The sequence below is a fragment of the Daktulosphaira vitifoliae genome, unplaced genomic scaffold (assembly GCF_025091365.1).
Source record: "Daktulosphaira vitifoliae isolate Bord-2020 unplaced genomic scaffold, ASM2509136v1 Scaffold_2, whole genome shotgun sequence".
Taxonomy (NCBI): domain Eukaryota; kingdom Metazoa; phylum Arthropoda; class Insecta; order Hemiptera; family Phylloxeridae; genus Daktulosphaira; species Daktulosphaira vitifoliae.
Window position 1 is genome coordinate 12,628,538 of NW_026099573.1, and position 15,916 is coordinate 12,644,453.

At 29.4% G+C, this 15,916-nt stretch overlaps 3 protein-coding genes across 7 annotated transcripts in view; 1 reads left to right on the forward strand and 2 right to left on the reverse strand.

The window, feature by feature from the left end:
* Positions 1-15,916, forward strand: part of LOC126900031 (uncharacterized) — a 238,638-nt gene that overhangs the window by 171,244 nt on the left and 51,478 nt on the right. The gene's annotated exons all lie outside the window — the stretch shown is intronic.
* LOC126900025 (uncharacterized) overlaps positions 1-15,916 on the reverse strand; it is a 105,448-nt gene that overhangs the window by 11,014 nt on the left and 78,518 nt on the right. The gene's annotated exons all lie outside the window — the stretch shown is intronic.
* On the reverse strand, positions 7,377-11,507 carry LOC126900028 (uncharacterized). Of its 2 annotated transcripts, XM_050675386.1 has the most exons (3): positions 10,571-11,507; positions 9,938-10,007; positions 7,377-8,530 (listed from the first exon to the last, which is right to left on the reverse strand). In XM_050675386.1, exons 1-2 carry the CDS (start codon positions 11,479-11,481, stop codon positions 9,977-9,979), a joined length of 942 nt encoding a protein of 313 aa, XP_050531343.1. In that variant the 5' UTR covers positions 11,482-11,507; the 3' UTR covers positions 7,377-8,530; positions 9,938-9,976. The 2 variants fall into 2 exon arrangements, with proteins under 2 accessions (XP_050531343.1, XP_050531342.1); XM_050675385.1 differs by lacking the exon at positions 9,938-10,007 and having other exon boundaries at positions 7,384-8,530.

Below are 15,916 nucleotides of genomic sequence, written 5' to 3' on the forward strand. Positions count from 1 at the left end.
AGAGTACATGGCGTACACGGATTCGGCGAAGCAGGAAGTGTCGTCGTCTCCGGTTGTTATGGCCGTGGAAGATGACGACGAGGTGATGCGGACGGGAGACCGCCGTGGAAGTGCAGAAACCTCCTTGGGGGAAGGTTCATCCACTCACCATAGAGAGGTCTCGCCAGCCCTGAGTCCGTTGCCGGAGAGTACTCCCCCATTACGGTATCCTGGGAAGAGGAGAGCGCCATTGGACGAGGAGGGTGACAGTGATGATGAGGCCACGTTCGACGTCGGCCTCAATCACGTTGTGGCTCTCGCTAGAACGGCGGAAGTCGAGGGGAGCCGATGAACGAGGTCCCGGGTACCCACCTGGAGTACCTCGTTCAGCAGATCTCCCTTTCGTGCCAGGCCCTCAGTGAACCCGTTGGAGGAGGCGACTACTACGTCGTCGTCTATGATCGAGAGCATAGGCGCNTCGTCGATGATCGAGAGCATAGGCGCGCAAGTGGCCGTGCTACGGGGGGTCATTGACAAGCGACGTGGTATGGGTGTGCACAGAGAGGTGCAAACCGCGACAAAGTGCTTGGAGGATATCCTGGAGAGGGAGAAACGCGGAAGAGCGTCTCCGACGTCCAGGAACCCCCTTGAAGCAGAGGCAGGAAACAAACCTCGGGCGCCGGAAATTGCGCCTGTGGTTTTGACTAAGGAAGTCGGGACGCAAACCGCCGTCGTTGTGGACCCGCCGGCCCCTACGCCAAAGGAAGCCGACGAGGCGGTAAAGGGAAAAAGGAAGAGGAAGAAGAAGCGGCCTACTGTCCCATGCCCTGCCTCCGATCCAGTCATCTTGCCTACCCAAAGGCAGACTGATGGGATGGAGGCGAATCGGGCAAACTACGAAGGGTCTGTAGAAGGGGATGCGGGAGCTGCTCCCGCTGAACCGCTATGGACCCAAGTAGTAGGAAGGAAGGCTGTGGTGAAGAGGAGGGAGGATGCGGCAGCCAAGCCCAAACCCCCACCCACGGCGAGCAACCAAAAGGCAGCAAAACTGCGGTCGAAAGTGCCGCGAACAGAGGCCGTGGTGATCGGCCCTTTAAGGGAAGGTCAAAAGTACGCCACGGTGATGGGTGCAGCCATGGCTGTGGTTGATCTCCAGGCACTGGGCATCCATGTGTCCGGGACCCGGAGAACTAAGACGGGGGCTGTCCTCTTGGAGGTCCGAGGGTCAGCTGAACAAGCTGACCTTCTGGCGACCAGATTGAGGGCAGCCCTGCAGGAGATGGACGTGCGAGTGCACCGTCCTTCAATGACCTGCACCGTCCTCCTCCTAGACGTGGAGGAGTGGCAGGATGAGCAGGACGTGCACAAAGCACTGAGCGCCGCCCTGAATTCTCCGAATGGAGAATTGCCGCCGAATGCAGGACCTATCACGGTCCACACGAACGTCGGCGGTAAAGGGCGGTATGCGAGGTGCGAGGTGCCCCTTAAGATGGCTCATCGCCTGGCAGCCATGGGCCGAGTCCGGGTTGGGTCCGCTTTACCACCTCTGTCCACAAGGTGGCAGGAGCAGGGGCTTGAGAGATTTCAGGAGGTGCTGGGCAAGGGGCGGAAGAGGGGGTGCATCACTGAATGGCAAAGGCGCTGTGGTGTCTTCGTGTGGACACGCTTCGTTCTTTGCCGTCCCCTCCTTCTTCTTCTTCCCCTTCTTCCTCCTCTTCTTGACGGTAGGAACAGGCGGGAGCGTGGTCGCTGCTGCGTCGCTCCTACGGAGGGGAAGGGACATGTCCCCGACGGCCAAAGATGGCGGGCCATAAGTGTCCCACCAGTAGTCCGTCTGGGACGACACATCGACTTTGGTCACCGGGGCGCCAGGATCAGTTGTCGGTGACTCTCGCTCCGGCGTGCGAGTCAGATGAAGATCAGCGAGGACCCTAACACTGTCTATGAGGGCCCTTGCCATCTTGAACACACGGCGGTGCGGGGAGTACACCTCTATTACGTCCTCGAGTTGCCCCGCTTGTTCTCCGAGGAGGGCCAACCCAGCCGACAGCACCTCGTCGGACCGGCCAACCACCCTATTTGGTGACCCGTCGGCGCTAAATAAGTCCAGTGCTGTCAGGGTCACCAACCTGAGCTTCTTGGCCAGTACTGGCGCATACTGCGTATTTTAAACATATACAGGGTGATTTTTTTATCATAACCCACTCAATTACTTACAGAATAATAATAATTTAAACAATTTTTTTTATTATTATCTTTAGTTATACATTATTCTTGAATTATTAACTATGTAATACTTTTTAAGTTCATCCCTTATGCCTTGGAAGGGGGTCAACTTTGTTTTTTTAAATGGTAACACATATTTTTAATTTAATAAAATGTTTGAGTTTTTAATTTAATAGTAAATGGCATTTGAATTTTTAATATAACTTTATTAGCTTATTAGATATAATCATTTAAAGTTTCAAATTTTTGAACTAATATGCATGTATAATACACATGGGATTACAAATATAGGTAGCTAATTGGTTTTTTATAACATCGATATTAGCAGGTACACAGCNTATGAGAAATAATATTTTTTAATAATCCCTTTTTCATTCGACATACTTTATCTTAATCAGGGTATTAATAAGAAACTAGCAGATAATGTAGCTTTTGTAATTATCCACCAATTTCTTAGAATTAAACACTATCTACAGATTTGCATCGAAGCGTTTCTTATGATAGTGATTTTAATCACTGTCAGATTAAATCTATACTGGACCCAACTATTCCACGACCCCACTGTGCCGCCACCCCACTGTGCTACCGTTTTTTTTCTTATTTTTAACTTAGTAATAATCAAAATCAGTATTAATTTAAAACAATTTTTTTTGTTCTTAATTATATTTTTTTTATATGTAAATACTATTTTTTAATAATATTAAAACTTAGAAGTGATAGAAAAAGTCTAATTGCACATTTAAAAACATCGCGAAAAGTTGATTTAGAATAGTATATTTTTGTTTCTGATGGAAGTTCCTTGTAGTCCAGTGTATAAAACTTATTACTTTGTTAACTGTTATAACTTTATTAAAAGTGACCAAATAAGTATATTTTTTTTTTATTTAGATGCATGTCTTTTCTATCATTTGGTTTTTTTTTATAAATCTAACCCTTTACCTGCCCACAAGAGGGATTCAAAATAATGATCTTTTTTTTTTTTTAGTTAAAGTAAATCATTAAAATTATTTCAGTTCTGGATATTTCAATTGTAGAATCTTTTTAAATACCAAAAATTACTTAGAAATGATATTATGATTTCTATTCTAGTGTTCTATTACGATAAAAATGCAAAAAAATAATGAGTTTTTCTGATAAATATACTCTAAATAGTAATTATAGAATTTTCTGACTTCATATTAATCTTAAAAATAACATTGTTTTAATTCTCATAAAATTTTCTATTTAATGATTCATTCTATTCAACGAAGGAGTAATTTTGGAGAATAGCAGAAAAAATTCCCAACCAATTTTTATTTTAGTTTTTTAAATAGGGAATTGGTGGATTATTCCAAAAGCATCATCAACTTTTATTTCTTTAATTATATCCTGATAAGTAGTTCTTTGATTTTAAAATATAGTATATGAATAAATACTAATTATAGTTTTTAAATTCAGTATGAAATTATGAGCCCAGCTATGATGTATGGTTGTTAGTGTTATATAGTGTTGGGCGGTTGATAAGAAAGTAGAGCAGAGAATAAGTGTACCAGAGATGAGAATGCTTAGTTGGATGAGTAGAGTGACTGAGAAGATAGGATAAGGAACCAGCATATAAGAGGAAGTAAAGGTGGATAAGATGACAGAAAATAGACTTAGATTGTTTAGTCATACTATGAGGAGAGAAGAGTCGGAAGCTGTAAGAACAGTTATAGAAATGAATGTTGAAGGAAGAAGAGATAGAGGAAGAATATCCTGATTAGTAGTTCTTTGATTTTAAAATATAATATATGAATAAATACTAATTATAGTTTTTAAATTTAGTATGAAATTGTGAGGCCAGCTATNGAATATATACTAATTATAATTATTAAATTTAGTATGAAATTGATATTTAATATTGTAATTTAAACGGAGAAATTATAAAAATAATAAAGAAGTTATATTTTGCTTTACTTTTACGTGTATAAAAATTTAAAGGGCTTGATACAATAATTTTCAATAAAAACTGTTTGTTACTATAAATAAATGCACTAGACTACAAGGAACTTTCATCAGAAGCAAAAATATACTTTAAAAAATCAACTTTTTGCATTGTTTTCAAATCTGCAATTAGACTTTATCTATCAGTTCTAATTTTTTATATTATTACTAATTACATATAAAATAATAATTAAAAGAAAAAAAAAATTGTTTTCAAATTATTACTGATTTGATTTTTAATATGTTAAAAATAATCAGTCCAAATTTTCATTTTTAACCTATTTTTTTGGTTCTTTAAAGATGATGAAAAATTTTTTNATTTTAACCTATTTTTTTGGTTCTTTAAAGTTGATGAAAAATTTTTGATAAAGATTTATGAAAGTTTATATTAAAAAAAATTGAATATATTACCATAACTTTTAGCTCAATTACAAGTTTAAAATTGACATCTAGGCCAGTCAACAAAGGAAATATAGCGGAAAAAATTCCCAATAAAATTTTGTTTTTTTAAAAGTTGAATTAAAATATGTATAAGGACATACTAATAGTCCTCATTGTTTGGAATTGAATTTTTACAGCCTTGCAAAAGTTCAAAAATATGAGCTTTTTTAATTTTCTCAAATAATATTTAACTTACAAAAAAAAGTTTCGTACAAAAGTTGTTTAAAAGACAATTATAAACAAAAAAATTATCCTATATTTTTTCATTTAAACAAATATTTTTCGAGTTACATTACATTTAATATGAGTACTAAAATTTATATTCCATTTTTTTCATTTTACGGTTACTTTTTATCATGTTATACTTACATTAGACACAATGTTATAAATGCATATGTGTGTATGTGTGAGTTTTTTTATTTATTGTATCATTAATGTGTAGTGTATATTAATATACAAGCGATAGAGTAGGTAATTGATTTGACGCTATATTGTTTAAATATTTAAATATCTTTTTTGGTCTTCCTCTATCTCTTCTTCCTTCAAAATTCATTTATATTTTCCTTCAACTGTTCTTACAGCTTCCAATTCTTCTCTCCTCATACTAAACAATCTAAGTCTATTTTCTGTCATCTTATCCACGATTGACGCAACACCTATACTTCCTCTTATTTGCTCANACCTATACTTCCTCTTATATGCTCGTTCCTTATCCTATCTTCTCTAGTCACTCCATTCATCCAACTAAGCATTCTCATCTCTGCTACACTTATTCTCTGCTCTACTTTATTATCAACCGCCCAACACTATGAAACACTAACAACCATACATCATAGTTGGGCTCATAATTTCATACTGAATTTAAAAACTATAATTAGTATTTATTCATATATTATATTTTAAAATCAAAGAACTGCTAATCAGGATATAATTAAAGAAATAAGAGTTGATGTTCCTTTTGGAATAATCCACCAATTTCTCTAAATGAAACACTATCTACAGATTTGCATCGAAGCGTTTCTTATGATAGTGATTTTAATCACTGTCAGATATCATCTATACTTGTCCCATCTGTGCCTCGTCCACACTGTACCGCCACCTCAATGTGCTGGTTTTTTTTTATAGATACCTTAGATATTTACCTATCATTTTATATATTTTTGTGAACATTTGACCCTTTAACAGCCCACAGGAAGGGTTTCAAAATAATAACTTTTTTACAAAAATTAACTTTTTCAACTTAATTTTTTGAAAATGTTCCGGAAAAACTGACAATTTTATATATATCTTAAATTAAAGATAATGTAATATACTTTAATTTGAAAAAAAAAAATTTGACCTCTGGAATTGTCTTCATGGTGAAAATGACTACCGTATCAAAAATGTGCAATTTTTTTGATAAAATTCTTGATATTATATTTTTCATTTTAGCTTCGATGCGAAGCTGAGAAGGTATTGGTTTTTTAACATTATGATGCTATAACTTTTTAAAAAATGCACGAATCAATTCCATTCTTTAATAATAAATATTTTATATATACCTCTTTCATTTGACATACTTTTTTTTTTAAATCAGACCTTTTCCCTTTATACAGGGGGGGTGCAAACCTATTAAAATGCGTATAGAAAGTAGAACTTTATCAACTTAACTTTTGAAAATGTTCCTGAAAGACTGACACTTTTATATATATCTTAAATTAAAGCTTATGTAATATACTATAATTTGAAAAAAAAAATTTTACCTCTAGACTTGTCTTCGTGGTGAAAATAGACATCAAAGTTAATAAAAAATTACGATTTTTGTAAAATAATGTTTTTTTATATTTTTAACTTAATAATGCTATAACTTTTTCAAAAATGAACATATAAATATAATTTTTTTTTATATAGATGCTTGATGTCTTTACTTATCATTTGGTATATTTTTGCCTTAATCCCAACTACTCGGGGTCGGGCACCCTTATCCTAAGCTTCCACTTGACACGATCTCCCACATCTTTTACGCTCACATCAGCTGTCCTCAAATCGCATTCAATAGCATCCCTTCATCTATTTTTTATTTTATTTTTTCTTATTCTCTGCTCTACTTTCTTATCAACCACCCAACACTATGAACCATACATCATAGCTGGCTTCATAACTTCATACTAAATTTAAAAACTATAATTAGTATTTATTCATATATTATATTTTAAAATCAAAGAATCAGGATATAATTAAAGAAATAAGTGTTGATCTTGCTTTTAAAATATTTCACCAATTTCTCTAAAGGAAACACTATATATAGATTTGCATCGAAGCGTTTCTTATGATAGTGATTTTAATCACTGTCAGATATCATCTATACTTAAAATACCATAAATAAACAAAAATCCAATAATAGACAAGTACAGTGGGAACTAGTATAGTGAACTTCTATATAGATTGAAATCATAGTATTGAAATTATAGAGATTACCATAACTGTTATAAAATGTTACAATATAATTGTTTATAAAGAAAAATTAAAAAAATTTTAAAATCTTAATAGAAATTTTAGATTTTAGCAGCTAATTTTTCATACAAATTTTAGAGCGGATTGTTAACGTTTGAAATGAAAAGGATAGTTAATTATATGAAAAATAATTAATATTTAAGACTTTTCCTTTATATTAAATCTTTTTTATTTTAGCGTTTATTAGCCATAAAAAATTTAATTACTCATAATTATATTTAACTAATTTTTTTTTTATGACCATTTATTAAACAACTATACGAGGATTCTAAAAAATATTCATATAATAATAATGGGAGAATATTTAAAAATACTCTAATTATATTCTAGAAATATTTTAATTTCAAAAAGAAATAATCTAGTAATATTTCATTGCTGTGTGGGTTTATGAACTGTACTCTTAATATCTATATCTCTCACTTAATAATTCCGTCTTATTTTTGATTATTACAATTAGTAACTTATATTTAGAAAAAGACTTTAAAATCTTCATGAGTATTAAAAAAGAGATGAATAATAGTAATTTATTTAGCCATACATCATTAACACGATAATATTTATTATAAGTTAAATATAAATTATTACAAAAAAAAAATTTTGTAAAAAAACTTATATTAAATCTTTGAACCCTAGATTTTCGTAATCAGTGTTGATAATTTGATTACAAAATGTTTTTAAATATGAGCAAATAAGTTCATAAACTGGACCATCATATTTAATTGATTCCTTCAGATTATTAAAATGAATTCTCAATGACGCAGTATTTCTATATTTCTCTAAAAATTCACAACGAAATTTTTTGGTACGATTCATTTCATTTTTTAAACCACTTTGGAATTTCTCATGGAACTCAGATAATTCGTTAAGATATATTTTTGCTTCTACTTCATTCATCGTCTTTGTAATTTCATTCGGACCAATATTTAGATATTTCAAATAATAAAATAATTCCGTTAAAATAGTAGCTGTTATATGCAGGCTATTGTGTGCATTTTTAGAATACTCCCAAATATATAATTTTTTTAGTATTGACAAAGCAGATAATAAAGATTTTAGCATATTAACAGACAACGATACTGAATTGCGCAGTTGATTTATGCATTCTACTGACTGTTTATAATATATGTTAATAGTACCTTTAAATTCTTCATTTCTACAAAATTTGATTATGGTGGACAATAAACATTCATAGTTCTTAAGTATTTCGGTATACCTACACCTTATAAATTGTTCAAAATATTTTTCTATTTGGTTTAAGTTTTCGGAGTTCACTTCATTTTGAAATAATATACTCGCGTCTATTTTTTCACGATTTTTTATGATAATTTTAATATTCTTAAAAGGCTCCATAAAATGACGTTTTGAAAATAATTTGTTTAGTGCAGCAATCTTAAGTTCAGTATTTTGAAGTATCAATGGTGGTACGATTCTATAATCAAAAAATAATTTCATTCTTAATGGTACAGTAGTTTTATATAATTTTAGAACTTAATATCTGCTAAAATAATAAAAATATAAAGTACTATTTTCAACTTTTGGATTTATCATTAGATTAAATTTCTAATATTAATAGTATTACAGTATACATATAAGCAAACTATTACACCATTTATATGTGTCGGAATTTATCAATTAACAAATAATAATAATAATTATTATTAATCATTGATGTAAAGCTAAAGCTAAATAGAAAGAACATATAAATAATATAAGTTAACAAGTACATTAGGAATTCCGTAGAGTAGAGTTGAGACATTTTTTTTAAATTAACACTTATTGATATCTGACAATGGTTAAAATTACAGTCGTAAAATGCTTCCATGCTTATTAAGACATTAAAAAAAAAAAATTTCACTATATTTTAGATTTTAGCTTCGATGCAAAACTGAGAAGGTATTTTTTTGTGACTATCATTTATTTTCACGGCTCTAACTTCACCTACTTTTTTCAACAAAACGTCAAATGATTACAATTCTTATCTAGTTGAAAATATTATCCTTATAAATTGAAAAAAATGTCTTCGTTCCCCATAAATGGGGGAAATTTCCAAAAAAATTACAATTTTTTAAATCGCTAAATATTTTCACTTTTTTTTTTTAAATTAATTAAACAACTTTTTTTTATTAAAACCTTAGATACTTCCCTTTCTATTGATATCATTTTTTAAAAAAAATTAACACTTAACTTGCTCACAGGGAAGGATTTAAAATAGCAATTTTTTTTAAAAACTAACTTTTTCAACTTAACTTTTGAAAATGTTCCGGAAATACCGCAATCTTTAAACGTATGTCAAATTAAAGCTTACAATAAGTTCGAAAAAAAATTTGTCCCGTCACCTTTTCTTTTGTAGGACAATGGCTGTCGAATTTAACGAAAAATGTAATTTTTGTGTAAAAATCACTGTTTAGCATGAAATATTTTAATTCTTAAAACTGCCATGAAAAATGGACTTTTTGAAAAATTGACTAATTAAAATTATTTTTTTTATATTGAAATCTTAGTTATTTTTCTTTAATTTTATATAATTTTTTTGAAAATCTGACTCTAAACCTGTCCACTAAAGGAATTCAAAAAATCAATTTTTGCACACAAGTTAAGTTTTTTCAATGTAATTTTTGAAAATGTTCCTGAAATATTGACATTTTTATTTAATCTTAAATTAAAGCTTATATTATATACTTCACTATAAAAAAAAAAATTCGAAATATAGATTTTCTTCTTGGTGAAAAGTCTAGCGTATTCAAAAATATGCTATTTTTGTGTTAAAATTCTGTGTTTTCTATTTTAAAATGTTGTACTTAATTTAACTTAGTTTTTAAATAATGCATACAATTACCAAAAAATCGGTCCAAAGGTGCCTATTAAAATAACATTTTTAAGGATGTACATTGTATTTTATCTCTACCCTAAAAAACATTATAAATACATATACATAATTACATACATATTCTATTAATTCTTAAATTTGTGAGGATCTAATTGGTTAACTGAAGAGGCTGATTTCCTTTTTGCTATGGCTATGACAAAGGCTCCAATAAAGACCCCAGCCATCCTCTTACAACACTGGATCTTTTCAGCAGTCAGTGAAACCAAATATTTTAAAAAATATTTCCGCTTCCCCCATGAAAACTTTCTGCAGATGCTTTTGATATTTGACTTAAATATTAACACTATTAATGTATTTTGAATTAAACATTATTCAAATAGTTACAGTAGTTTGTCTATCAACTAAAATTTTAACTGGAATTTTTTTAGGGAATTTCACTTTATTACTGGGACTGAGGAAAATTCATCAAAATTATTTGAGAGTTTCAACCTGATAAATTTTATGATTTTGTTAAGTATTTTTGTGTAAAATGGATTCAATAATGTCGTATATACGGACTAAAAATAACATAACCTATGTTTGAAAGCTAAAAATAATCATAATAACCTTAATTTTCAATAATTTGAGTTAATATTACATTACCCAGGTAAAGTTTGATTTAATAATTCTTGAAACCCAAATTTTTCATTCTCATTTTTAATAGTTTCTTTACAGAATGTCATGTGATGATCATAAATAAAATTCATAAAACATTTGTCTATTTCTTGCTGTAATATGAATTTCTCGTTATACTTTTCTAGCAAATATTTATGAATAAAATTACTAGTTATATGGCTGTTTGTATCTAAAAGTGGAAGATTACTAAGCATATTATTTACTGTAGTATGGAATTGTTTGATATTTAAAAGATCCTTGCAGGCATTCTCCGTATCAAAATCTCCATTTAATTTTGTATACATAAACATACGTTTATGTATGTTATTTTTAAATTTACATTTTGTTTTTAATGAAGTGTAATTATAAACATAACGAATTTCATTAATTATAGTATATGGCGTTACGTATTCAGAATCTATAGTATTTAATTCCAAGCTATTGATAAATGTCAAATTGTCATATAAAGTTTGAAACATACCATTTGAATCAAAAACAACACCATGAATTAATTTAGTGCATTCAATAAATTTGTTGAATAATTTATTATTGTAATAATTTTCACATTCACTTATCATTATCGTTATATAACTATTATAAACTTTTAAAAATTTAGTATATCTATTGTTAATTGAAAATAATATGTAACTAAATAGTTGATGTGTAATATTAAGATCATTAATATTTTCCTCAAATGATTTGTTTAATAAATTTGTAGAGTCGTCGGTTGTATTTAAATTATCCCATGAATCTGATTTCTCTTGAATTTGATCATGATATATAATGTGTTTTACTACTTCAACTAAGTATAATTTGAGCTCAGTATAATTATAATAAGACGTTAAAACATTTTCCAAACTCCACAAAATTGAAACACTAAAATAAAATTTTAAATTCATTTTTATATAAAATGTAGAAACATCAATTAACAGTAAAAAGTAAATGGCAGTATCAATATTACACTCATCTTAATATAAGACGTAGTTTATTTATTTAGTTAACATTTACTCAGCATTATTTTTAAGTTAGAAACCATAAGGCTTCTATTTTTTTTTTAATTTTACTGTAATACTAATTTTATTTTTACATCATTAAAATAAAAACTATGTACATATGTTATTTTTTGAGGGTCCGTATTTTACTCAACGATTATTCAAATTAACACAAAATGTATATAGTTAAAGGTATTAGCACCACCATTTTGTAATACCTATACTTCTCCCTACTGCCGTGTTTATACAACTATCTTTGGATATCAACACTCCATGTGAAATCTATAAAAGTAAATAGTAGTGACTATATTAGAAGTAACGTGTATTTCATAAAATACACAAAACGTTGTAAAGTTTAAATATCCAAGTATACTGTTAACAACACATTTGTTAGAAATTATAACTTTCAGTGTAACGTTATAATACACAATGAAGCAAGAAATAAGAGTTAACTAAATGTAAATTCTAATTTGTTCAGTATAAAATTTGTGAAAGATATTACCAAAAAATAATTCACATAAACGAATTTATCTATACACACATTAATTTATACCGATTATCAAACATAAACGGATATAGGCATCGTAAAATAAATGTCATTTTACATTTATCGCTTTATCATATATCATTTTTCTACCATTCCGACAAAATTCATTATCTACGACAAATCTTTAATTAAGCTAGACCTAAAAAAAACCACGTATGTGCAAAAAATGAAAATTTTAAATATTTATTTTTGAATTTAAAAAATACTATACTTGGTGATGGGGCCAAGTGGGTAATTGTAAATTCATTTTTTCCTTAATAATATATAGCAAATTTTATGTTATATTGAAAATATTAGAAAAAAAAAATGTTATGTCAAAATGTTTACATAAAATTTAATTTTAATTTAAGTTTAGTACATATAGTAAATGTATTATGCAAGGAGAATTCTATGTATCATAAATATATTTATAATCAATCTTAAATCTATAAAACTCGCAATTGACACTTAATGTATGAATGATAAATTATACTATGTATAAATAAATTGAGGACCGGTAAACTTTAAATTCATACTGACATTTTTCATGATCATTTTCGGAGTAAGATTATATAATTTTCGTCGACTACTAAAAAATTAGCTACTAAAAAGAAGGTGTTACTATACTGCCGCTCTCGAATAAAATGTATGCTATCTAATCATATTTGTAATAAGTATGTATTCTTAAAAAAACAAAAAATCCACGAAAATTTCTGACCATTAAATATTTTCATAATATTTGCGTTATTATTTATGTAAAAATGAAAGTATAATTAAAATTTAACATCCATCACTTGTCAATAATAACAATGTTTAAACAAATTCAGATAAACGACTGCTAAATGGTACCCCGGTCGTCGATAACTAATTTTCAAAAAGTTATAGCAATTTAAAGTTGAAAATTCAAACACAAATATAGCATTTTAAAATATCAAAATATCAAAGGTCTTAATTTAAAAAAAAAATTATTTTGTTTTTTCATTTTCAATAAGTTATGGTAATTTTTAGAAAAAAAGTAAACAATTTTTCGAAATTTACCGATTTAAAAATCGTAATTTTTGGGGGAATTTTCACCATTTACGGGAAACGAGGGAAAAATATTAATTTTTGAGGGTAATGTCTTCAACTAGATACGATTGTGATCTTTTGACATATCGTTGAGAAAAATCGGTCCACTGAGAGCTGAAAAAGAATAGTGACAGACACACAAAAATAAATAAATAAAAATAAACACATCATGGTAAAATTAATACCTTCACATCAAAGCTAAAAGGAGAAAAATTGAACTCTTTGTAGTGTCGTTGAGCGTTAATTTATAATTCTATTAAGAACTGTTTAACCACGTTCTAGTAAAAGAATTAATTAGAAGTACAGTAATGGTAGTGTTTAAATCTAATGTCAATTTTATTGGGAGATTAGATGATTAATAATCAAATAAATGATCTTATCTATTATAATTATTTTAATGGATAAAAAAAAACGAGTAGTGACAATTAGTTACTCATCAATAACAAAAAATATATATTATATGTTAAATTAACAATATTAATTATGTAATATTTTAATAAATATGGAAATTAAGACAACAGACCTAAGAATTTTAAACCACAGTTGTTGTTAAATTATCCATAACATGAATGCGCATTAAATTCTTAAATATTTGTTTTACGTATAACAATTTAATTTGGTTATGTACAGTGTACACCAAGTAAATTTTTCATATTTCGTGCATGATAAAACTATAATCTATAATTTGTCATTACATCTAAAGAGTTGCTACTGTATAAGTACAGAAAAATAAACTATATTGCGTACATAGTCAATTCTTAAACTAATTACATTTTTTTTTTTATAATTATCTTGTATATATTAGTTTAATCATTAACTATGTACTATGTAGTATTATTCCTAATACTTTCGAAAATATATTGTAGATAATCTGTTTATAGTATGTATTATAAATTATATTATAAATTTTTTTTTTTACTAAAAAAACGTCTAGTCATTTGTTATTTAATTATGCAATTGATTATTATAATTAAAACTACCCTGGTGTGCAATGTAGTGTCATTCTGGGTTATGCGATGTTAAAGATCATATATAGAGAACATCTAAATGTGTAGGATTATGGAACTATAGTATTTCCCAGTAGCTTTATAAATCAGTAAAGCTTTTAATCCTAACTGACTTAAGAATAAACCTTTTCTCTCGTAGCACTACAAAGGCGTATGTTCACGACTATCAGCCATAAGTCAAAAGAGTAATAAGACTAAAGGTACTCAACTATTACCAACACAAATTACTCTTTAAGTTACTACCAAGGACGTATCGTTAAAATACCCAGCTGTGTTTTAAAGAGAAACTCCTTATGTCTTTACTTATAATAATAGAAAAGGAAAAATAGTTCATTAATGACGCAAATGTCATAATTAAAAGATATTATGAAACGTGTAAATACTTAAAATACAATAAAATAGTATACGAAAGTAAAGACTTATTGTTAAGAACGTACAACACAAAAATGAGATTACCTACGGTACTGTCACCGAAAATTCAGTACATTTCGTCTTAATTACTAAAACATTTTGTTTTAGCGATTACGGAGAAATGCATACTATCAATCTAATATACATTTTTCTGATTTGTTTAATTTTATAAAAGGAAAATTTTTTATTTTATGTAATTAAAAATTTTAATAAGTTAGCTTCGATGCGAATATCTACTATGATGTATTTTTTTTTTTTTTTGTGTGTCTGTTACCACTTTTTCTCGGCTCTCACCAAACCGATTTCTTTCAATGATACGTCAAAAGTTCACAAATCGAATTTAGTCGAAGACATTACCCTCAAATATTGAAAAAATTTCCCTCGTTCCCCACAAATGGGGAAAATATCCAAAAAAATTACAAATTTAAAAATCGATAAATTTTGTCATTTTTTTCACTTTTTTTTTCTTAAAACTGCCATAAATTTTCGATTTTATAATTTACATTTTTTACTTTAAAGTGCTATAACTTTTTAAAAAATGTATGGATCAATACAATTTTTTCATGAGAAGTAGTATTTATATACATCTTTCATTGGATATACTTTTTTTTTAAATCAGACTATTTCCCTATATATGGGGGGGCTTCAAATATAAAAAATGCATATAGAAAGTAGAACTTTTTCAACTTAACTTTTGAAAGTGTTCCGGAAGGTCTGACACTTTTATATATATCTTAAATTGAAGCTTATGTAATATACTTTAATTTGAAAAAAAAAAATTTGACCTCTGGACTTGTCTTCACGGCGAAAATGGCTACCGAATGCTATTTTCGTGTGAAAATTCTCGATTGTATTATTTATATTATATTTAACTTTATAATGCTATAACTTATTGAAAAGTTTATGGATCCACACAATTTTTTTTATGAGAAATAATATTTTTTAATAAACCCTTTTCATTTGACATATTTTATCTTAATCGAGATATTAATAAGGAACCAGCAGATCAAGAAGCTTTTGGAATAAAACACCAATTTTTTTTAAAATTAAACACTATCTAAAGATTTGCATCGAAGTGTTTATTTTTGATAGTGATTTTAATTACTGTCAGATATCATTATACTTGATCCAACTATACCACGGCATCACTGTGCCGCGACACCCCTGTGCTGGGTTGGGTTTTTTTTTTTATAGATGCTTGATGTCATTACCTATCATTGGATATAATTTTTTTGTAAATTTAACCCTTTACCAGCCCATAGGGGGGATTCAAAGTGACAACTTTTTCACAAAAAATTAACTTTTTCAACTTAACTTTTGAAAGTGTTGA

Coding starts and splice junctions, on each gene's coding strand:
- LOC126900028 (XM_050675385.1), bottom strand. CDS start 11,481: ATGAATTTAAAATTTTATTTTAGTGTTTCAATTTTGTGGAGTTTGGAA. Junction 8,531..10,570: donor TTAAATCAAACTTTACCTGG/GTAATGTAATAT, acceptor TTTTGATTATAG/AATCGTACCACCATTGATAC.